The 24075-nt window shown below is 41.9% G+C and overlaps 1 protein-coding gene and 1 long non-coding RNA gene across 5 annotated transcripts in view; one reads left to right on the forward strand and one right to left on the reverse strand.

Moving 5' to 3' along the window:
* Nucleotides 1-24075, forward strand: part of PELI2 (pellino E3 ubiquitin protein ligase family member 2) — a 197239-nt gene that overhangs the window by 85664 nt on the left and 87500 nt on the right. The window contains exon 1 of one of the 4 annotated variants that reach the window (XM_045059952.1): nt 19386-19912. The exons of the other annotated variants lie outside the window; for them this stretch is intronic. Within the exon in view, the coding sequence (XP_044915887.1) occupies nt 19886-19912 (27 nt within the window). The 5' untranslated portion in view covers nt 19386-19885. Of the gene's footprint in view, nt 1-19385; nt 19913-24075 lie in introns of those variants that run through there. 4 annotated transcript variants of the gene reach the window in all.
* On the reverse strand, nt 7453-19404 carry LOC123386097. Its single transcript, XR_006599617.1, has 2 exons — nt 19237-19404; nt 7453-9706 (listed from the first exon to the last, which is right to left on the reverse strand). It is a non-coding gene; the product is annotated as an uncharacterized LOC123386097 (long non-coding RNA).

The following is a 24075-nucleotide window of genomic DNA, read 5'->3' on the forward strand; positions in this document are numbered from 1 at the left end:
CTGGTTGGTGGTTATTTGACTAATGCAGAGTTGATGGCGTAGTGGGAACAAAATCAGGAGTGGAATGGGCTGAGTGAAGTGGAGCTGAAGATGGGAAGAACGCACCTGTGCCAACCTCTGGATGTGCAGCAACAGGGAACAGCAAAACCAGGGGAGGAGGAGTTGAGGATTTGGAGCTCGGGGGTATTTCACTCTTACTTTTTAACGATGGATGATAGGAAGGCATGTTCAGAATCTGATGGAGATGATCCAGTAGTGTGGAAGACTGAGGATGAGGAGAAAGAAGGTGTAAAATAGGAGAAACAGGTCCTTGGCAGGTGTGTCCGTTGGGGGAATGAGGAGCTCCCATGTAATGGATTTTGTTCTCCTAGAAAAGGGAATTGGGAAGTAAGGAGAGTATGTGAAGGAGGTAGGAGGTAGTAGAGCGGGGAAGAAAGTTAACTCAGAATAGCTAGGATGGTGTTGAAATCCCTCCTTGAGAGTTGAGACTGATTTAAAGGGACGCTAGTCTGTTTTTCTGTTGTAAATGTTTTGCTGCAGTGGTGGAGAAAGAAGAAAGAAGAAAATTGGGTTAGAGTCTGACAAACAGGACCAAGGGAATGGTTTTTATGGGAGTGATAAAAGTGATTGATGAAATTTCAGTTTGATGAAAAGGATACTGATGGATAACTGGTGACATCCAAGAACTGTGGTGGAAGGATGTGATGAGGTCATATATATGCTGTGAGGTGAGGGGTCTACCTGCATTATTTTCAGGAGAAGCAGTTGTGCCCCAACCCTTTATTAAGTAGACCATCCTTTGTTCACTGACTTGACTTGCCACTGTTCCCGTATATTGAATTTCCATACAATCCTAGGAGCCCTCTTTGTCTCTCTGTTCTGTTCTTCAGATCTCTTTGCCTCTTGCAATGTAGACACACGCTTTCAGTATGGGGTAGAGCAGGGTTAGGGTCCTTCAGGGACACGTGCAGTTTTTCCAGACCTACCACCTGGAATGGAGTTGCTTGGTAAGGCAGAAGTTCATCTTCTGTGTCACTATTGCTAAATTGTTCTCCAAGATGTTTGTAGCATTTTATACTCCTACCAGTAAGAGTTTTTATTTCTCCATGTTCTTACAAATACTTGATGTTACCAGACTTATTTGGGGAGAGGACTTCACTGACCTTCCTACTCCATCATGCTGGATGTGCAAGTTGAGAGGTTTTAGATTTTAATGTAGTCAGGCAAATCTGTTTCTTCTCCTCTTCCCCCTTATAGCCTGTGCTTTTGTGTCCCTTATTTAAACAATCTTTTCCTATGATAGTGTCATAGACATTGTTTCTGATATTCTTTTTTAAGTGTTTATTTGAATTCCAGTTACCATACAGTGTAATTTAGTTTCAGGTGTACAATTTAGTATTCACCACTTACATACAATGCCCAGTGCTCATCACAAGTGCCTTCCTTAATCCCCATCACCTATTTCACCCATTCCCTCACCCGCCCCCACCATCAGTTCTCTATAGTTAAGAGTCTGTTTCTTGGTTTACCTCTATTTATTCCCCTATGATAATTTGTTCCTTAAATTTCACATATGAGTGAAATTATATGGCATTTGTCTTTTCTGGCTTATTTTGCTTCACATAATACTCTGTAGCTCCATCCACATTGTTGCAAATGGCAAGATTTCATTCTTTTTTTATGGCAGATTAATATTCCATTGTATATCTCTATACATCTATATATAGATATATATCACACCACAGTATCTCCTTTATTCATCAGCAGTGGACATTTGGGTGTTGTACATAATTTGGCTGTTGTAGATAATGCTGTTATAAACACTGGGGTGCATATATCCCTTCAAATCAGTGTTTTTGGTAAATACCCAGTAGTGGAATTACTTGATTGTATATTCATCCTATTTTTAACTGTTTGAGGAACCTCCATACTGTTTTCCAGAGTGCCTGTACCGGTTTGCATTCCCACCAACAGTATAAGAGGGCTACTCTTTCTCCACACCCTTGTCAACACCCATTGTTTCTTGTGTTGTTGATTTTAGCCATTCTGACAGGTGTGAAGTGATATCTCATTGTAGTTTTGATTTCTGATATTATCTTTTAATATGTTTTAAATAAAGTTTTGCTTTTCATGGTTAGGACTTTAAACCAGAGTTGATTTTGTGTAGGTTGTAAGCTAAGCGAAGATCTAGAATTGTTGTTTTTGTCATCAAGAACCAATTTTCTCTGCACTTTACCTGGTTTCCAGTCAAATACTAACTTCCTACATAAATATGTGGACCCAGATCTATAGCTCTGTATTCTCTTCCATTGGTCTGTTTATCCCCCGACCAACACCACACTATTTTAATTACTACACCTTCACAGTAAATCCTAATGTTTGGTAAGGTAAGCCCCACCCACCTTGTTCTTCAGAAGTGTCTTCATTATTCTGGGTTCTCTTCTCTTCCACGTGAATTCTACGGATTAGATTGCCAGGTCCTATCGAAAGTCATGTTAGAGTTTTGTTAGGAATTGCATGTAATTTGTAGATTAATTTGGGAGTGAAAGTTGTACAGTTGACTCTTCCCATAACCATTCATATCTATGATTATGTCCCCCTTTTTTTACTCCTATAATCATATATTTTTGTTTCTCCTCTTTTGTTTAGATGTATTTTATTTTACTCCTACTTTCAAAAAGTCAGATTTTGCCTTATTTTCCACTGTTACTCTCTTAAATTTCATTAATTTTAGTTCGCCTCTCTCCTTACAGTAATTCTGTAAACAACAGCAGTTCTGTTACTGTCGTGTGTGAGCCAGTTTGTCTTGCTGCTCAAGACTTTTCTCGGGAGGGCGATCACATGATGTTTTCGAGTCCTCTTTAGTGACCGTCCTAAGTCTCTCCACATACTCGTGTTTGGAAACTGAATGTCTCCATTCCGCTTGGGCTCTAATAGAAGCCATTTACTTCTGTTCCATCTTTGTGTTTAGACAAGAGCAGGATTAGTCTGGGTCATTTCTTCTCTTCCTATGTTGCTGCTAGGGTGGAATCCAGTGAAGAATTAGGAGCTGTGAGGAGGGAAGTGTCCAATAATCACAGATGGTAGATTCCTAAATGTGATTGGAAACCATTCCTTATTATCAGGAATATAAAAATAGAATATTCTAAATGTGCTGATTAAATCTACACAGTGCTTCTTGTTCCTCCTGTTGATTTCTCCGGGTGTGGCTAGCAATGAACCAAGGTTGATAACTGGCAAGTCTGCGTGAAATCCTCATTGTAAATGAGTTTAATGGCCAGTTTGACATATTTATTCTGATTAGACACAAACCCTACTGGTTGCATCGAGAGTTAAAAGTTGTTTTGGTAAATTAAAATATGTGAACATATGTGATAAGCCAATTTCTCAGCTCTTTCTCCAGTATTTATGATTTGCACTCAGCTTGTTGGGATCCAGGGATTTGATTCTGTGCTACAGGCTCTGTTTATGGTTGTGCCATGCACACAGGTGGTGCCTGATAAATCTTCTCTTGCTTGGTGTTGACTGCGTGTACTCACAGTTTACTTGCACTGCAGAAACCTGCGTTACATGTGTGGCGGCCCTTGGAGTATTCACGCGGTAGACACAGCTCTGAATCAAGCTTGGGTCTCCTGCCAGTCGGCAGCTTAAGTGATTAATGAAGAGTTTGTACAAAATCGGGAGGAATGGTTTAAAAACAGAATTCAAGGCCTCTATATAAATGTTTATTTTCTTCATAATCTACTTCACAATTCATTTTCCAAATATGTGTTGTTTTTCTTCCTTATGGGCAACAAAATGTACTTCCGGCTACTTTTCCTTGCGGCTACCATACCATCCTGCCATAATAATAATTAGAGCTCAAATATAGAGTGTTGCCACATATTAAGAGCTTTTCCTAGATTTCCTTGTTTCCCTTCTAAGTTTCACCACAGAAGACTTTTATCATCTCCATCTTTCAGATGAGGTATCTGAGGCATAGAGTAATTAAGGAACCTCCCCAAGATCACACAGATGGTGAGAAGTAGACTCAAACCTGGTCTGGTGGCCAAGCCTGCTTTCATAATGACCACACACTGTATTTTTACATGTAGGTGTTAACCTTAAACATTGTCAGTTATTTTACCAGCGAAAATGGTTTCATTCTGGGAATAGAGAATTGTAATTCAGGACATGCACACTATTGCAAAACCATAAGCAAGTCTGGAGAACAGAAGATAAGCTTTTACAGAGGAAGAGGGGTGGGGGCGAGGGGCTCTTACAAACAAAATGTCCTTTGGAGTAAACTGGGAGTTCAGAGTGTAATGGCTTCTCATTGGCTGAGTTGTGACAGCCTCTCATTGGCAGGACTATTGCTGGATAAGGGGAAAACCTTCCTCCTGTTTAGGGTAGTAGTTACCCACTTGCAAGAATTGTAAGGTTCTTCTATTCTTGTTGGGTCTGTACTTGATGACCAATGGTAGGGTGTGAGAGCTTCCCCTTCTGGCTTCCTGATTCCATTTAAAATGAGGTGGGTTTGGGACGCCTGGGTGGCGCAGTCGGTTAAGCGTCCGACTTCAGCCAGGTCACGATCTCACGGTCCGTGAGTTCGAGCCCCGCGTCGGGCTCTGGGCTGATGGCTCAGAGCCTGGAGCCTGTTTCCGATTCTGTGTCTCCCTCTCTCTCTGTCCCTCCCCCGTTCATGCTCTGTCTCTCTCTGTCCCAAAAATAAATAAACGTTGAAAAAAAAAATTAAAAAAAAATAAATAAATAAAAAATAAAAAATAAAATGAGGTGGGTTTATGGGGTGCCTGGGTGGTTTTTTGTTTTTTGGGGTTTTTTTTTCCACATAAGGTACCATCCAGAACTAGAAATTATGACTAAGAAAGAAAGAAATCTCATTAAAAGATTAGGAAATAATCAATATAATCAACACTCAACCACAAATACAATCCTATGTGTTGAAATCTTGGATATTAGACTTTCAGGATGTTGATAATTGCCTGAACTGTACTGTTCACTTACAAAGATGATTCTTGAAAAAGCGTGATTGAGTTCGTAACTCAGGTCTCCCTGTATGAAAATTCCTGTTAGATTAATTTTTAATATTGTAGCGGGCTTTAGCAGAAGACCTGCCGGCATTTTCATTAATTATCGTACGTTTGCATTTCAAACATGCTGATTGTTTGGCTCACAGATTTTTGCCTGGTCCAGGGGCTATTAGTGATCATTATTAAATGAAGCTGCCTGGGGATTTCACAAGTATGGCTGCATTTCACAGCCTTTTCAACATCAAAAAGACGTACACAGTCCTCTTTATTAAAATACATCTGATCTTGACCTAAAACACCAAATAAAAGAACATTAAGCTTCAGTCTGTAAGTGTAAACCCAGGGCAGAGCGCTGGCCTGCGAATTTGGAGGTATAGAACCTACTTCCTGCTTGGGACTCCAAATAAATGATGTGCTCTCTGAGTGAGCCTCAGTGAGGAAGCCAGAAAAGGAAACTGGAAATTTTTCCTGTTGCCCTGCAGCTCTTCACAATTCATTCTTTCAAAGGATGATTCTGGATTTGCTGGTGTGCTTTCCGTGAGAGTGTTCCTTAGGAGAAATGGAGAAAATATGGAGAAAGAGAAGCTAAAACCTGTGACAGATACTTTCATTTTTCTTTAAGTAGGTTTGCAAGGTGCCTTCTACTTAACGTGAGATAGTCTTTCATACCGAAGTCTTGGATGCCAGTGCATCCAGTGGTGCCAGTTATCCAGGAGTGGGCTAGGGATTTCAAGTACAGCAGTGCCATTCTGCTTTTTAAGTTCGCGTTCGTCTCTACGGTGTATTGTGCATGCATTTAACCAACACTGGTTAAGGGCTTACCATACAAATGCTGTTTGAGAAAAATACCTCTCCTTGTATAATCTGGTCGAATAGTATGATCAGATGCCACCTGAGACCATGTAGTTCTCCTAGGCTCTCCTCCATGTCAGTTATGAAGTGATGCTTCTGAGCCACTGATAAACCTCTCTCTGCTGTTTTAGTGGGTGGCTCCCTCCATTGCACTGTGGTTTCCTGAGATGTGGTTAGGAATGTTTCACCAAAAATCCGGCTGCCTAATTACAGTAAAACCTCGGATTGCAAGTAACATGTTCTGCAAGTGTTGCACAAGACAAGCAAACATTTCTACTAAATTTTAAGTTGATAAACGAGCGATGTCTTGCAATATGAGTAGTATGTATGCTAAATGTCACATGATCACAACTGAGTCAGTGGTGTTCTCTCTCTCTCTCTCTCTCTCTCTCTCTCTCTCTCTCTCTCTCTCTCTCTCTCTCATTCTCTGTCTCCTCTCTCATTCGCTGTGGGATTGTGGGTGATCGTCTCCCATGCTCGGACGCTTGGTCTCAGGCCGAGGTGTTTGGCAGAAATCAGTGATTTTTCAGAACGTTGGAAGGTGCCCACAACTGGCACTAGTGTATTTTTTGTCACTTCCAAGCACCTATGGACAGTCCTTTGCTTTTCCATCCAAGAGTAAGCTTAGGAATGCTTTGCTTCGTTCTAGGTCAGCCTGCCTGCAGATATAGACCCTTTCCTCTGCTGCCTTATTACCAGGTACATTAAATACAGTATACGACAAGAATTCATGCTGCTCTATGCATCGGGAAACTCATGTGATTTGAATAGGAGGTGAGAGTGTGATGAGGGAGTGGAGTTATATATATTTTTTAACATAGAAGAGTCCTGAGCATGGTTAAACAGGACACGGAAGGGGAGATTGAAAATACAGGGTGGGTAACTGGGCAAGATCCTAGAGAAGGCAGGAGGTGTGGGCTGAGCAAGGGTAAACTCCTCCTCCATCACAACCTGAAGCACGAGGGACGCTGGAAAGTGAAGGTAAAGGGGACGACTGGATGGAAAATTAAAACAGATATTTAAAACGGAAAAGCATTCGGTGGCTTATGGACGTAAGTCCAGGGTTAGACCTCCACATGGTATTCACGCGGAGACCAGATGTGGTGGGTGCTTTTGGCCGGCACAGCACTAGTCCCGAGGAGATGCTGGAGCCCCTCTGCCAGGGGAGGAGGCTGGCTGGGAGCTGCATCTTGGGGTTAGGAAGTAAGGGAAACAGCCTGAGGAGCGGTTAAGTCAGTGCAGTTGAAATAAAAAGCTATTCTAAGTATCATGAGTGTTGAAGAGGGTAATTTGAGAATTGGAATTTTTTTTTTCCTCTGGACCAACCAGTAACCATCATTTTGATGCATGAAAAGCCCACAGATAACCTACCAAGGAGCAGCTAGTTTGCAAGCAAACGCTGCCCAGCAGGAAGCGTGGCTGCTATTCAGAAGTTTCCTCTCCTTTGCAAAGGTTGAGTACTGAAATGACACACCTCATTTACTGGGGTATTTACAGTAGGAAGGTGACCTAATTAGAACAAATGGTAACTTCAGAAACTTTCTCATCATCAGATTACAGGGTCAGTACCTCACATTACTTCCCTTTACTTGACCGAAACGGCTTAGTTCTGCCTTATTACCAGGGCTAATTGGGGAAAAACAAAAGTTATGTCAGAATGGTGGTTTGCATATCACCTTTCCATTTCCCTCTCAAGGAAGAATTTTTTCAAAGTAATCCTTAGTTGACAAAACAGTCTTCTGTTTGTCCTCCTCTTACAAACGTTCTTCTTTGCTGAACTTCATAGGTTGACCTTTTAAGAGTTTCCTTCCAGCTCTCATTCCAAGTGCTCTAGCAAGTTACCATTTCAGAGTTCAGGGAATGACTCTTTTCACGTGCCAGGCTGGATGTGCTAGTTCTCTTTCCAGTGTTTCATTACGGTCTCTTTTTCTAATGGGTCTGTGCGCCTCAAGTACCCAGAGTGCTTTCCCTTCAGATGTTTTAGAGTAACCTAAAAATCCTGGAATTCATCACCAGCTCAGGCGGCATGTAAGACTTCCCGGTCCTCCTCGAACATTTTCTTTGTTTTCTGTTGGTCAGTCTTTTCTCAGTCTAATCCCAATTTCCCTCTCAGTTTATGGCTGTCCTACACTGGCTGTTAACCTTTGATATGGAACTCTGTCAAGTGGTTTCTGAAACTCCAGGATCACCGCCACCCCTTTTATTAAACTGGTCAGTACTGTCTTCTGAGGGGTTCGCTGTGCATTCTGTGGGGATAACTTGCCCTGCCTGGAAACACGTTGGCTGTGCCTAATCAAAATGTGCAGCACAAGTAATCAAATGAGGGCCCATGGATTTCAGTGACTACGTGGCTTTTTAGCTGTGAGTCTACAGTGAAATCCTGGGAAGACAGTGGAAATGAATGACAAAAATTTATCACCCAAGAGCAGAACGAACAGAGGGTTTTAAGATTCATTAACTGTGTCATTTCTCACTGCCCTTGGACACATGCTAAGATCACTGGGTCCTAACAAATAACACTTTGCACATTGTCAACGAGGCCAATAGAGCAAAAAATTACTGAATCTCTGCGTAAACCCTAACATTGTTGTCAGTGTCATTATATCAAAATCAGATCGGCTTCCGCTGTGTCCTGTGTCCCAGTCACTGTGGTAAGAACTTTATAATATCTCATTTAATCCCTTCAGATACTTTTTTTGGAGCACCTACTATATTCTAGGTACCATGGTAGTTACTGGGGATAATATGCGCACTGTTCTCCAGGAACTTAGTTTATTTAATAGGAGTTCTTAGTAAGAAAATCAGAAGTCCCAGTAGAATGTGGTATTGCTGGGATGCACTAAGAAAAGGGACCAATTTTCTGGCAGTCAGTTTCCCCTCAGTAGATTATATTGCCATAAAAATGTGGTGTCACACGGTGTGGAAAAAGCACAGCTAAGCTTAAATGTCACCTGAACCCAGAGGGGGAAAGGCATGGTGCAGTTGCTAGCCAGAGGGCTGGAAAGGGGCCTGGAACACCGTCACCCCGGTGGGCTCCAGTGCTGGGCGGCAGTGAGGGCAGCCGAGGCCTTTCTTGTGTGACCAGAGGGGAGAGAACACCTACATTGGCATGACCTACTAGTAGAGAGCAGGCATGGACCCTGCTGCCTCGGGTGATGGCCATGGTGCCTTCTCTCTGGGTGGAGTCTGGATCCTTATCCAGATGATAGGCACATTGAGATTGTTGAGAATTCAGGACTGGGACTCACAGGGCAAACGTAAAACTCTCATCTTTTTCGTTCAGACAGACACCTCTCACATGACAGGCATGGCATTGGTGCCTAAATTCAACGTGCTGTTACCAAGTTGCATCAGTCAGCCTCATGGAGGGAGCTTAAAAGTCGAGGAGTCAGTGTGGTGAGCAGAGAATCACTCTTGAGTGCTTGCCAAGATGAGGGGCAGGCGCCAGAGGGGCCCCGATTGTCAGAAGCTCCTTACTAAAGCTCCCGTGCCCTGGTAAACGGGTGCTGTGCAAGTGCCGAGCAGGGTAACCTGACCCCATTTCAGGGAGTCATGGCTTTCCAGAGGAGATGACCTCCCAGATCCGAAGATAAATGGGTGAGGAGAACAGAGGAACTGACTGTTGAGGCGCATCAGAATCTGCTCCAACAGTGAGAAGTAGCTCCATGTGCCTACGAGGTATAGGTGGGAAAGGGAGGCTGGTTAGGATACTGTTGCATTTGTCTTTCCCTCGGTGTTGGGGTAAAACTCCTGGCACCTTAACCTGAAGCCTGGCAGCGAGCGCTCCAAACGGTGGTCATTTTGTTCTTCGTTGCCACAAACACCTGCAAGTTACAAAGAAAATGCAGCTTCACTTGAGGTGGTAACACTCTTATTACATCCCAGCCCTGAGTGCACATCTTTTTATTCATGTGGAAATGAGAAGTACATCTAAAGCACCTGTCGCCTAGCACAGCAGGCTAGTTTCTCTGGGAAAGCACTGGGTGGCTGGACTTGTTCGTGGAACTGGCCAGTGTAACCGAGCAGCATTTTAAAAGGATGATCTATTGACATGGTTATTCAGACTTGGGTGTTTGCTACCCATTTTCGAAAGGAAAACCAAAGGGAGTTTTGTTGCCTGTGTTAAAATTCAAACTTTCAAGCCAAAATCAGGGATTTGGAAAACTTGTTGGTCACCGAGGCTAGACTTTCCTGATGAGCTTGGTAGTGATATTAATAAGGTGGTTTTTAAAAATAAATAGTAATGTGTTGGGGCTCCTGGGTGGCTCAGTCACTTGAGCGCCCAGCTCTTGATTTGGGCTGAGGTCGTGGTCCCAGGGTCATGGGATTGAGCCCCACATTGGGCTCTATACTGAGCATGAAGCCTGTTTAAGATTCATTCTCCCTCTCTCCCCCTCCCCCATTTCCCTTCCCCACACTCTCCACCTCTTCTTCTGCCCCTTCTCCCTGCTTGCTCATGCTTGTGCTCTCTCTCAAAGTAAAAAAATACGTATATTAATGTGTCAACATACGGAAGTTCTACATAATTCAGTGAACTAGTATGTTTCAAATGACTGGTTACATCCTTAATTCATGTTACATATGTTACTTGTATGTAGCCAAAAGAGCAAAAGTATAAGTTGGACCAGTGGATTTAATGGAGTAAGAAAAGCTCATTGATGTAATTTCAGATTCTACATTGCGACCTTTAAGAAATGGCAAGTTGTTGAGTTTTGGTGTTGTATCACAGTGTAATAATGGTATTGTGGTTATGGTTGGGTGAATGTCCTTAACAGCACTGTAAAGTATATAGGAGTGAAATGTAACATTTAAAATGGTTTTGTCCAGGATAAAAATACATTTACATAAAAAAAGGAGCATGTGTGGTAAAAAGTTAACAGTTGGTAAATCTAGGTGAAGGGTCTCATCTGTAGCTATTTGCTATACTATTTCTAAAAATTTGTTCAAACACTGTACTAGTTTTTTGGTGTTGTTCTCTTTTTTAAAAAATGTATTTCTTGTCAAGTTAGCTAACATACAGTGTAGTCTTGGCTTCAGGAGTAGATTCCCATGGTTCACCACTTAAACAACACCCTGTGCTCATCCCAACAAGTGCCCTGCTCAGTGCCCATCACCCATCTTCGCCACCTCCTCAACTCTCCACCACTATCAATTCCCAGTATTTTCTCTGTATTTAAGAATCTCATGATATTTGTCTTTTGGAATCTCATGATATTTTCTCAATGGAATCACATGATATTTGTCTTTCTCTGGCTGACTTAATTTTGCTTAGCATAATACCCTCCAGTTCTATCTATGTTGTTGCAAATAGCAAGGTATCATTCTTTCTCATAGCTAAGTAGTATTCCGTTGTATAGATAAACCACGTCTTCTTTATCCATTCATTAGTCGATGGACATTTGGGCTCTTTCCATAATTTGGCTATTGTTAATAGTGCTGCTATAAACATGGGGGTGCATGTGCCCCTTTGGTTCAGTACTCCTGTGTCCTTTGGATAAATTCCTAGTAGTGCAATTGCTGGGTTGTAGGGTAATTTCATTTTTAATTTTTTGAGGAACCTCCATACTGTTTTCCAGAGTGGCCGCACCAGTTGCATTCCCACCAGGACTGCAAGAGGGTTCCCCTTTCTCCACATATTTGCCAACATCTATTGTTTCCTGAGTTGTTAATTTTAGACCCTCTGATAGGTGTGATGTGGTATCTCAATGGGCTTTGATTTGTATTTCTCTGATGATGAGTGATGTTGAGAATCTTTTCACATGTCTGTTTGCCATCTGGATGTCTTCTTTGGAAAAATGTCTATTCATGTCTTCTGCCCATTTCTTCACTGGATTATTTGTTTTTTGGGTATTGAGTTTGGTAAGTTCTTTATAGATTTTGGATACTAACCCTTGATCTGATATGTCACTTGCAAGTATCTTCTCCCATTTCATCAGTTGTCTTTTAGTTTTGTTGATTTGTTTCCTTTGCTGTGCAGATTCTCTTTATCTCTATGAGGTCCCAGTAGTTCATTTTTGCTTTTATTTCCCTTGCCTTCAGAGACATCTCAAGTAAGAAGTTGCTGCAGCCGAGGTCAAAGAGGTTGCTTCCTGTTTTCTCCTGTCTCACATTTAAGTCTTTCATCCATTTTGAATTTATTTTTGTGTATGGTGTAAGAAAACGGTCCAGGTTCATTCTTCTGCATGTTGCTGTCCAGGTCTGCCAGCACCATTTACTGATGAGAGTATCTTTTTTCCATTGGATACTATTTCCTGCTTTGTCAAAGATTAGTTGGCCATGTATTTGTGGGTCCATTATTTCTATCGGTCTATCGGTTTGTGCCAATACCATACTGTCTTGATGATTACAGCTTTGTAGTAGAGGCTAATGTCTGGGATTGTGATGCGTCCTACTTTGGTTTTCTTCTTCAATGTTACTTTGGCTATTCAGGGTCTTTTGTGGTTCCAAACAAATTTTAGGATTGTTTCTTCTAGCTCTGTGAAGAATGTTGGTGCTATTTTGATTGGGATTGCATTGAATCCCAATGGAGATTGTAGATTTTGTAGATTGCTTTGGGTAATATCAATATTGTAACAGTATTTGTTCTTCTGATCCATGAGCATGGAATGTTTTTCCATTTCTTTGTGTTGTCTTCAATTTATTTCATAAACTTTCTATAGTTTTCAGCATGCAGATCTTTTACATCTGTGGTTAGGTTTATTCCTAGGTATTTTAGGGTTCTTGGTGCAATTGTAAATGGGATCAATTTCTTGATATCTCTTTCTTTTCCTTCGTTATTGGTGTATAGAAATGCAACCGATTTCTGTACATTGACTTTTGGTGGAGTCTTTCGGGTTTTCCATGTAGATTATCATGTCCTCTGAAAAGAGTGAAAGTTTGACTTCTTTGCCAATTTGGATGCCTTTTATTTCATTTTGTTGTCTGATTGCTGAGGCTAGGACTTCCAACACTATGTTAAACAACAGTGGTGAGGGTGACATCCCTGTCGTGTTTCTGATCTCAGGGAAAAAGCTCTCCGGTTTTCCCCACTGAGGATGATATTAGCTGTGGGCCTTTTCGTGTATGGCTTTTGTGACATTAAGGTATGTTCCTTCTATCCCAACTCTCTTGAGGGATTTTATTAAGAAAGGATGCTGTATTTTGTCAAATGTTCTTTCTGCAACTATTGACAGGATCATATGGTTCTTATCTTTTATTAATGTGATCCATCACATTGATTGATTTGCAAATATTGAACCAGCCCTGCAGCCCAGAAATGAATCCCACTTGATCATGGTGAATAATTCCTTTAATATACTGTTGAATTCAATTTGCTAGTATCTTGTTGAGAATTTTTGCAACCATGTTCATCGGGGATATTGGCCTGTAATTCTCCTTTTTAGTGGGGTCTTTGTTTGGGGGAATCAAGGTAATGTTGGCTTCATAGAATGAGTCTGGAAGCTTTCCTTCTCTTTCTATTTTTTGGAACAGCCTGAGAAGGATAGGTATTAACTCTGCTTCAAATGTCTGGTGAAATTCCCCTGGGAAGCCATCTGGCTTAGGACTCTTACTTGTTGGGAGATTTTTGATAACCAATTCAATTTCTTTGCTGGTTATGGGTCTGTTCAAATTTTCTGTTTCTTCCCTTTTGAGTTTCGGTAGTGTGAGTGCCAAGGAATTTGTCCATTTCTTGCGGGTTGTCCAGTTTGTTGGCATATAATTTTTCATAGTATTCTATAATAGTTGTTTGTATTTCTGTAGTATTGGTTGTGATCTCTCCTCTTTCATTTGCGATTTTATCTGTTTGGGTCCTCTCTCTTATCTTTTTGAGAAGTCTGGCTAGGAGCTTACCAATTTTGTTTATTCTTTCAAAAAACCAGCTCTTAGATTCATTGATCTATTCTGTTTTTTGGATTCTCTATTGTTTATTTCTGCTCTAATCTTTATTATTTCTCTTCTTCTGCTGGCTTTGGACTTTCTTTGCTGCTGCCTTTCTAGTTCCTTTAGGTGTGAGGTTAGGTTCTGTATTTGAGACTTTTCTTGCTTCTTGAGCTAGGTTTGGATTACAATGTATTTTCCTCTTAGGACTGCCTTTGCTCAATCGCAAAGGGTTTGGACTATCATGTTTTCATTTTTATTTACTTCCATATATTTTTTAATTTCTTCTTCAATTTCTTTGACCCATTCATTCTTTAGTAGTATGTTCTTTTACCTCCATGTATTTGGGGCTTTCCAAATTTTTTCTTGTGGTTGACTTCAAGTTTCATAGTGTTGTGATCTAAAAATGTGCATGATATGATCTCAATCCTTTTATACTTATTGAGGGCTGTTTTGTGACCCAGTATATGATCTATTTTGGAGAATGTTCCATGTGCATTCAAGAAGAATGTGTATTCTGCTTTTGGATGAAAAGTTCTGAATATATCTGTTAAGTGCGTCCGATCCAACGTGTCATTCAGAGCCATTGTCTCCTAATTGATTTTCTGCCCAGATGCTCTGTCCATTGTTGTAAGTGGTGTATTAAAGTGCCCTACAATCATGGTATTAATATCTATACAGTTATTTATGTTTGTGATTGATTTGTATATTTGAGTGCTCTCACATTGGGGGCATAAACATTTTTGTTAGATTTTCTTGATGGATAGACCCCTTAACTATGATATAATGCCCTTCTTCATCTCTTATTACAGTATTTGTTTTAAGATCTAGTTTGTTTCATACAAGTATGGCTACTCCGACTTTCTTTTGCCATTCAGTAGTATGCTAGATGGTTCTCCATCCCCTCACTTTCAATCTGCAGGTGTCCTCTGGTCTAAAATGAGTCTCTTATAGGCAGCATATAGATGGTTTTGTTTTGTTTTGTTTTTGTTTTTTTTTATCCATTCTTATACCCTATGTCTTTTGCCTGGGGCATTTAGTCCATTTACATTCAGAGCTATTATTGAAAGATATGGATTTAGTGTCATTGTGTTATCTGTAGGTTTTGTGCCTGATGCTCCTTTGTAGTCTTTGTTGCTTTCCATTCAGAGTCCCCCTTGAGATCTTCTGTAGGGCTGGTTTAGTGGTGATGAACTCCTTTAGTTTTTGTTTGGGAAAGCCTTTATCTCTCCTTCTATTCAGAATGACAGCCTTGCTGGATAAAGGATTGTTGGCTGCATATTTTTCTTATTCAGCACACTGAATATTTTCTGCCACTCCCTTCTGGCCTGCCAAGTCTCAGTGGACAGGTCTGCTACTACCCTTATGTGTCTACTCTTGTAGGTTAAGGCCCATTTGTACCTAGCTGCTTTCAGAATTCTCTCATCTTTGTATTTTGCCAGTTTCACTATGATATGTTGTGGTGGTGACCTGTTTCTCTTGATTTTGAAGGGAGGTCTATGTGCCTCCTGGACTTGAATGCCTGTTTCCTTCCCCAGATTAGGGAAGTTCTCAGCTATAATTTGCTCAAATAAACCTTCTGCCTCTTTCTCTCTTCTTCTTCTGGAACTCGTATGATGTGGATATTATCTGGTTTCATTGAATCAGTTAGGTTTCTAATTCTCCCCTCGTGGTCTAGTAATTTGCTTTTGCTCTTTTTTTCAGCTTCATGATTTTCCATAATTTTATCTTCTGTTTTGCCTGTTCTGTCTTCTGCTTCCTCCATTCTCATTGTCACTGCATCTAGTTTATTTTGCATCTCATTTACAACATTTAATTCATCATGACTATTTCTTAGGTCTTTTATCTCTATAACAATAGATTCTCTGCTGTCTTCTATGCTTTTTTCAAGCCCAGCTATTAGTCTTATGAGTGTTATTCTAAATTCTTGTTCAGATATATTGTGTATATCTGTCTTGGGCAATTCGCTGTCATTTCTTCCTGGAATTTCTTTTGAGAATTTTTGTTTCATCATTTCAGCTAGGTTACTGCCTTTTACGTGTTTTAATAACTTGTTCTGTGTCCTGTACCTGCGAGTACTACTATATTAACAAGAGGTCATACATTGTCCAAGGCCTGGCACTTCAGGAAGTGTTTTTGGAGCGTGTTGCATATGCTCTCTTGTATCTCGGGCTGCTCTATCCCATCGTTCGGTCCTCCACAAAGCTCCTCCTTGCTTGTAGTGGTGGAGTGTTTGGACCAGGTGTACTTTGTTTGCTTGTTGAGGTAACTCTGGAAAAAAGAAAAGGGTGGGGAAAACCTCATCCCATACGAAGAAAAAAAAAATGGAAGGGGTGGAGAAAAAAAGACCAGACAGAGAATCAAACTATAAGGCTTAATCCAGAGAAAGAGAAAAATAAAGAAGAAGGAGATATAGAAAAGGTGTAAAAAGAATAGAGTAAAAACATGAACAAAGAAAGAAAGAAAAAAATACATATATATAGTAAGAATTGACCAAAAATGAAGTCAAACTATGAGCCTGATTCCAAAGGAATAAAAAAGAGGAGGGTAGAAAGAAAAAAGAGGGAAAAGAGAAGGAAAGAAAAGAGAAAAACGCACGAATATACAAAACCGCATGACTGTTGTCTGTTGGTGCCTGGGACCAGTGGTTGTGCTGGTCTGGAGGAGAGGCCGTCTGGGTCGGTCAGTGTCAGTCCCGCTTGGGTAGATCAGCAGTTACCAGGCACGGAGTTGTGGGGTTTGATGTTAAGCGGCGCTGCCTCCGCTGGGGGCTGCTGTGCTGTTGCCTGAAACCCCACCGTGTTGGTGATGGGGAGAAAAATGGCGACACCCCAGTCTCTCCTCCCCAGGTGGGGTGTCCCAAACCACGCTGTTCATGCAGCCCTCACAGAATAGCCCAGGGGGCTGGCATGTCCCGTTCCCCAGTCTCCCACACCTCCCAGGCTCTCTTCTGGGATTCAAAACCCGATGTCTTAAGGGATCCTGTACAGCCAGACTTGGTTCTGGGGTAGCACTACCCCACCCTGCTGATATGGCTGGCACCAGCAGGGTCTTTGGTCCTTGTTGGGGGGTGGGGGCCATATACCCTCTTCCCACAGTACTCAAGGGAGAAGACTGTGGTCTTCCAGTGTGCCCTTGAGATCGCTGCTGAGCCCGGGCTGGCTCACCTCCCCCGCACACACATGGCAGCTTTGGTCTGGATTTGAAAGTCTGGTACTTTTGAAAACTCTGATTTTCAGTTCCTAAAGCTGTTTGCAGAGGAGAGACTGGTGCTCTCCTTATTTCTTGTTCCCCAGTTCATGGTCTGGAGAGGTTTTTCTCTTGTCCTAACACAAAAAAATCTCTCCCCTCTGTGCCCACTCTGTCTTATGTCTCCCAATTTGCATACACACACCTCTGCCCTGCCAGCCTGCCTCCCTTCACCTGTGGGGATAGTCTAGGAGATTTTTCTGCAGAAAGAATTCCTGGGTGTTCCAAGTGTTCTGACCTCCATACAGTTGTGTTTGAGGGATGAGGGAAATCCTGGCCCCCTACTTCTCCCACATCTTAATTCCTCCCAAGCTGTACTAGTTTTTTTAAAGGACTTACAGTTTCAAAGCTTTGCAAAATAAAATGTTGTGGAAAAGTGAGGATAAAAATAAAGGTTTGCCAAATAAATCTCCTAGAATGTAGAACAGAAAAAACAAGTGTTGTAAATTAAGGGGGTAAAAAATAGGATCAGTCTAGGAAGTCTAACATCCAGTTAGTATGAACCTTACAAAGAGTAAGCAAAGAGGAAGGAGAGGAGTTATCAAAGGAATAATGGAATCAAATGAGATAAAACATCCCAGAATTGATGATGGATCTTCAGATTGAATATTCACACTAAGTGCCCAACACTGTGGTAGAACAAAAGCCACTTAAAGGCACGTCATTGTGAAGTGCAGAACACCAGAGATAAAGAATCCTGATAGCTTCCAGAGAGAGAAATCATCCCTGTAAAGGTCAAGGAATTAGAGAGACCCCTGGTCTTTGTATTAGCAACACAGTGAAGCAATACCTTCAAAATTGTGAATGAAAATGATTCCCAGCCTAAAGTTCTATTTCCTGTTAAACTATCAACAAGATAGTTTGTGAATGTGAGTGATGTAAACCTTTAACTGCCTGGACCTTTCTCGTGAAGCCAAGAAAGGATGTGCTGTATCTGGGTAAATGAGGGAGTAAATGAAGAGGAATGCATGGGATCCAGGTAATCTCCAGCAGAAGAGAAAGGCAAAGGGGTCTCCCAGAATGATACAGGGAACCCCAGGATGGCAACTGTAGAGCAGGCCCAGGGAATATTCCATCCAGATTGGAGCAAAAGACTGAAGATTTATAAGTGAGAATATCCAAGAAAAAACTTGGATCCAATGAGTGTTACATAGGACTGCGTTGAGAGAGTTCTAGACTCCCATGGGATAGTCTGGGAGTTTATCAATAATCAGCACAAACAAAATAAATTCAAGGATAAGCAAAGCTTTAGGTAACATAACAAGTTGAACAAGAAATTTAACCATAGTTCACTGCAGGGCTCAGCTCTGAACAATGTTAATATAGTAAAAATAATACCAACAGTAAATATTGTTTTAACCAAAAATTGTAGCTAAACCCTATTGGAAGAATGAAAAGGGTGTGTTGATGTTGATGAGGGGAGGGGTATGGAGAAGGAAGAAGGAAAGATCAGTCAGTGGTTAATGCCTGAAATTGGAAAGTATGCTGTTTAAAATTACAAAAGAAATTAAGAAACCACCACCAGAGTTGAAGTGGTTTTCTCCGGGAGGGGAAATCAAGAAAGGGAGAGTGGGGCAGAGCTTCTGTGTTTCTTTTTAAACCTCACAGAATAATTTGAGTTTCAGACAATGTACATGTATTTTTTAAATAAAAATTTTACAAGAAGGGGAAGCTAGAGACCAATAGGATGGGCTTGCTGTATTACGGAAACATGTTGTGGAATTATCAAGTGAAAGACTCAAAATAGGAGTGTTTAGTCAGATTGGTTCAATTTTAAGATGGCCAGATGTAAAGAAATGATGAAGGCTAGAGAACGGCCTTGAGGGTAGATGAATACGGGGAAAGTCTGCAGTTAATGATGTCAATGAACTGAATGGCCAAGGTTCCATTTGACTGCTAAGTGTGTCACAATTGCCCACAATAATGGCAGGATTTGGGGTACCAGGTAGACAGCACCTGGGGTTCGTCTTCAGTCTGAAGCCCATTGTCAGTAAGTATTACTGTTGACTCCACTATTACTGTCTGACCTGTGGCTGGACCTCTTCAGCGTTTTCCCTCCATGTAAATGAAAAATGAACGTCTGTCTCTCTAATTAAAAATCATTGGAATAAACCATTGTAACTTTTGGTGGTATCATTCGTTTGCTTGTTTTTAAGGAACTACCAGGAGTTTCTGGGTGCAGTTCACACTTTCTGAACATCTTGTATATGCAAGATTTCTAAGCCATTCAGAAGCTTTTTTAGCCTACCTGTGATTCTTTATCCTGCAACGCAACCAACTGAGAAGCCACATAAGAGAAAATAAAAATCTCAGGTCTTTGAGCATTTGCCCCATCACCTCTGCTGGGGAAGGCAGCTTCCAGCCCCGAAGCAACTCTTGCTTGTTACTGTACATGTCCTCGGTTGCCTAGTTGCTGACTGACTGGTTCTGGACGTTGAGAAGGTTGTCATGAGGTCACAAGGTGATTAGATTGTTTTGGGTTGGTAGGTAGACCTCTGGGTTGAGATGTCATGGTATCGTTCTGGCCTGTCATCGTCTGTGAAGTATACCATCACACTGTCCCCTCTTCTCCCTGACATCCACAGGCTGGGTTGAATGCTCACATGGTATTTAGTGTGCACCTCTTATAGAACACCTCGTATTTTGTATTGTACATATTTTCAGACAAGTTTTCCAACCTTGTTAGAGTGCAGAGCATATTCTATTAATGTGTGTTTCTTCAGCTCTAAACATAGTCCCTGGCACATAGTGAGAAATAAATAGGTTTTGGGTGGATGGATTAGTGACTGTAAATTAGATAGGCATTTGACTGATATTAAAGTTCTAGAGAGACTTTGTTGTAAAAGCATTAAGTGTGTTATTTTGTATTTACTCTTTCTAGCTGGTGAAGTTGCCCCATGACTGAATTCCAAGTCACAGGCCAGGTAGGGATACTGATAAGAGGCTCGTTAATCCCCCTCATCCCCACAGATCTAGCTAAGTCACTTCTTTCCCTTGTTTGAAGAGGAAAAATCCATGCTACCAAAACTCGTAATCCTACAAATCCATACAGGTTGGCTCTCCCCAGGAGGGGAAGTGTGGTTCTGTGGAACATTGAAATCAGTGATCTGAAGTCCTATAGCTCACCCAGACACCATTGGTCTCAGGTATCCCCTGTTCTCTTCCCTGGCCAGCTGGGCCCCTGGCCTCTGAGGGAGAGCCTCTGTGTCTGTGACCCTGACCTCCCACACAGGTTTATCTGAGCTCCCACAGGGGAATTGGAAGACACAACCTATGAGATGAAAGGGGTGGCCTGTGACAGGCTTTCTGAGGACCACTGAAGCTTCTTGATGCTGCCTTATTGATTTGCTTTTGGAGGAAGAGGATTGTGACTTAGAAATGCTCTGTCATCGTCCTACAGGTGACAGCTTTGCTGCCGAGCTCAGGCAGTAAACGTCTGACGGTGCTGTGGAGAACAGTACCATTCACCATAACCCTCACTCTTCCCTGCTGGTGTTCTGGGGGCAGGAAGGGACAGGGACATGTGTTCCAGTGACCAGTCTGGGCAGGTACTCAGGCGGAGCATACACCTGCCCTACAGGAGGGGGGTGGCAGGAGCCATGACTACGAAATCAAGCTGAGGCCAATAGGCAGGCACAGCAGAGGTGCTGGGGATGAAAGCTGGCTTGGGAGGCAGGGTCCGGAGGTTTTTGGTCAATGCCTGCTGCGTGTGCCTTTTTTGGGAGCCTAGCCTGGAAGTGGATGGCAGGGTTCTCTTCCCTGACCTGCAGCTTGCCTGTTGTTGCCCCTCGCTCTTCTTACCAACTCACGTTCATCTTTAGAATAATTTCTAAAATCAGACAGTGACTGTACAGGCAGATTGCCTCAAGTATCAGATTATAAAGAACAGGAACTCTAGCCTTGGGAGACATTCTTATCACTTCCTCAGGAAGTAGAGAAACCAACTAGGTAATGGTATCTTTTCTCCTCTAACACATGTGGATGAAGTTACAGTTTGTATCATTATGAATAATTTGTATTTCTCTTTTGCATTCTACCTTTCTTGCCCAGGCAAGGGGTTTGCACAGTAGAGACAGAAGGAGATCCAGAAAGGAATTAGCTTGTTGCAAGTGCCGGGAGCAGCACACTTGAAAGGTCATAGAGGGCAGGGTCAGGTTAGTAGGGGAGGCTGAGGGTGAGCCCCGCTGGGAAGCTTAGGGCAGGTCCCTGGAATAGAGGGGCAAAGGCTAGACTGCAGAACGGGAAGTGGAAAAGAGCTGGGATTGAAGTAGCAAGGGTGGACTGTGGTCCCGAAGAAGTTTGGCGATTTGATGATGAAGGGAAGACTGCTGGTGGTTTTAGGACGAAATGGCAAAAATATGTTTGGGAGTAAAGTTAATAAGCCAGTGGAAGGGCAGGGGGGATTGAAGTACCAAGAGCAGGGCTCAGAGTGAGCATTATTGATAATGAGTAGGAAGATACCTAAGCAAAAAGCTTAGGTTTATTTGTTTTAATCCTGAGGGATAAATCAATCTGAATGACAAATAGGGACCTCATGCCGTGGTAATGTTTAATGACTCGTTGATAAGGCTTGTCCCAATGTCACTATGATGTAATTCAGTGCAACTCCTGGATCCCAAATTAGGATCCTTAAGGAAGTATGTTCTTAAATTAATTACGATGCAGAATCGGAACATTTGTCTTGCTTTCTCACCTTAGCTCAGGGACTGGGGAAGCCGCCAGCAGAGATGGGAGTCTGCCACCGTGAAGCATGGAGCTCAGGGTGGGGAAGCTGGGGAGAGGGGGCTAGAAGGTATCGAGCCCTATGCTGTGACTTTGAGACAAGAAGTGATGCTATTTTTTTTCTCTGAATTCGTTTTCGGACGTTAATGGTACTCATCGCTTGGATTGACTGGGTTTGGGGAGTATAGTGTGAAATATCCACACAGGGATAGCATGCCCATGTGTGCTGCTTTTTGTAAGTATCCTTATTTTTATTTTTTTTATTTTAATTTTTTTTTTCAACGTTTATTTATTTTTGGGACAGAGAGAGACAGAGCATGAACGGGGGAGGGGCAGAGAGAGAGGGAGACACAGAATCGGAAACAGGCTCCAGGCTCTGAGCCATCAGCCCAGAGCCTGACGCGGGGCTCGAACTCCCGGACCGCGAGATCGTGACCTGGCTGAAGTCGGACGCTTAACCGACTGCGCCACCCAGGCGCCCCAGTATCCTTATTTTTAGTCTCTCCTCCAAGTTTTCCTCCTGAGCATGCCCAATAGGATGAATTTTAGCAAGTGATTTCTTCTTGGGTTTGTCCTCTTGGTAGGAAGAGGCTTCAGGCCCAGGTGACCCAGAAGGAACTAAACTTCGGGTCAGTTGTAATTATGCATCCGGGGAAGCTTTGGAGGGAGCTGGTGTGCATGGCCACCTCTAGAGTTCTGAAGATGGATATGCTACTTTCTTTGGTGGAACACTTAATGTATATTTTCTGTCGCTAAGATATTTAGACTTTGAGGGACACAGCAACAGCATTTTAAAGTTCAGCATTTGATGAGTGGGAGAGAAAGTTGGGAGGGTAGCCTTAGCGGGGGCAAGGTTGGGGGGTGATATCGAGAATGTGATGAATGCCACACAGAGGGGCTCCTTTTGGACCTTTCCTCCCCACCTATGGTGTATCAGCGAACTGGACCAAGACAGTCTGACCTTCCGGGTTCATTGCGTCGGATGAGAAATGGTCAAGGAGATGACCAGTGTGCTACTGTGCTCCCTGCTCTGAGAGTGGAGCTCATGACCGCAGATGATTGTGTGGGGTTAGCGTTCTTCTTGAACATCTACCTTTTGCTGATTTTCCTCCCTCCCTCCCCTCTCCCCCCCCCCCCCTTTTTTGAGATGCTGGGAATTTTAATAATTGTTTTACTTAAACCTATATTCGGAAAATTTTGAGTTACTAGTCTCACAGTTGATGAGCGATTTGAGCAAAGGAGGTATCAGTAATTAATAGGTGCTTTTTGCTTCCCTCTGCCAGCACATCTCCTTCATTAATTGCATAATTGTGATTATCCATGTAATAGTCTCACTTGGTAATCTAGATAAGGCGAAAAAAGATCTTCATCAGTTTTATTTTAAGGCTCAGCAATTATGATTGTTCTTATCCTCAGAAGGATACTTGGTAATAGTAAATCTATAGTGATAGACTTGGATGTGTTTTGCAGGCTAAACCCTTTTCATGAAGCATAAAGTGTTTTCAAGAGAGGGCATTTGAGGATAGATATCTCCCATGCTGTTGCTGTAGCAAAACAGCTCACAGAAAAACCAACTGAAGGGAAATGTAGCTGACTCCATTGTTAGAGAATACTTTTGGGTGTACTTTTCACACAGATTTTGGGTTTCCTCAAATAGGCCGGTGGAAGGAAACAATACTTGTTTTCTAGATTTAAGACTTATTTATGGCCTTTAAAAAAAAAACCTAAGTTCATGAACCAAGACTAAAAGAATTAGTCAAAAACAAAATAAATCAGTTGTTGAAAATTCACATTGGGTGTAGACTATAATAATATTTTCAACTAAAGTCTCCATTTTGGTAGCAGAACACATGAGCTAAAGAGCATTTTATTTTCAAAATTAACGGGGCCTTAAGAAAGAAGCAGAGTCTTGAAATGTAGCCCAGTTTTGCAAATAAAAATTTTAATTGAACTCACGGTTGCTTAATTACACATGTCAGGTCTTGTCACTATCACCAGTGATGTGGAATTCAGGTACCTAATGTGCGCAAGCATGCTTAAAACCTACATAACTTGACTACAGTGTAATAACACTGCAATGACTTTTAGAAATCATGCAGTTTCATTTTGTAGTCCCATTTCATGTTGTGACGACACTCCGGAATATGTATCATACCTGTGTTAGTGTTATATTTTTATACAAAGAATACATGTTAGCACTGCATGGGAACTGCTTAATCTGGCTTATATTTTGCAAAACTGTCATCTCTAAGCTTTCAAGGTGGCATTTAATTGTGTTTATTTTTAAAAAATTGTTTTAATGTTTATTTTTGAGAGAGAGGGAGCGCATGCGTGCGCGAGTGGGGGAGAGGCAGAGAGAGAGGAA

Source organism: Felis catus, chromosome B3, assembly GCF_018350175.1.
Source record: "Felis catus isolate Fca126 chromosome B3, F.catus_Fca126_mat1.0, whole genome shotgun sequence".
In the NCBI taxonomy this organism is placed as follows: domain Eukaryota; kingdom Metazoa; phylum Chordata; class Mammalia; order Carnivora; family Felidae; genus Felis; species Felis catus.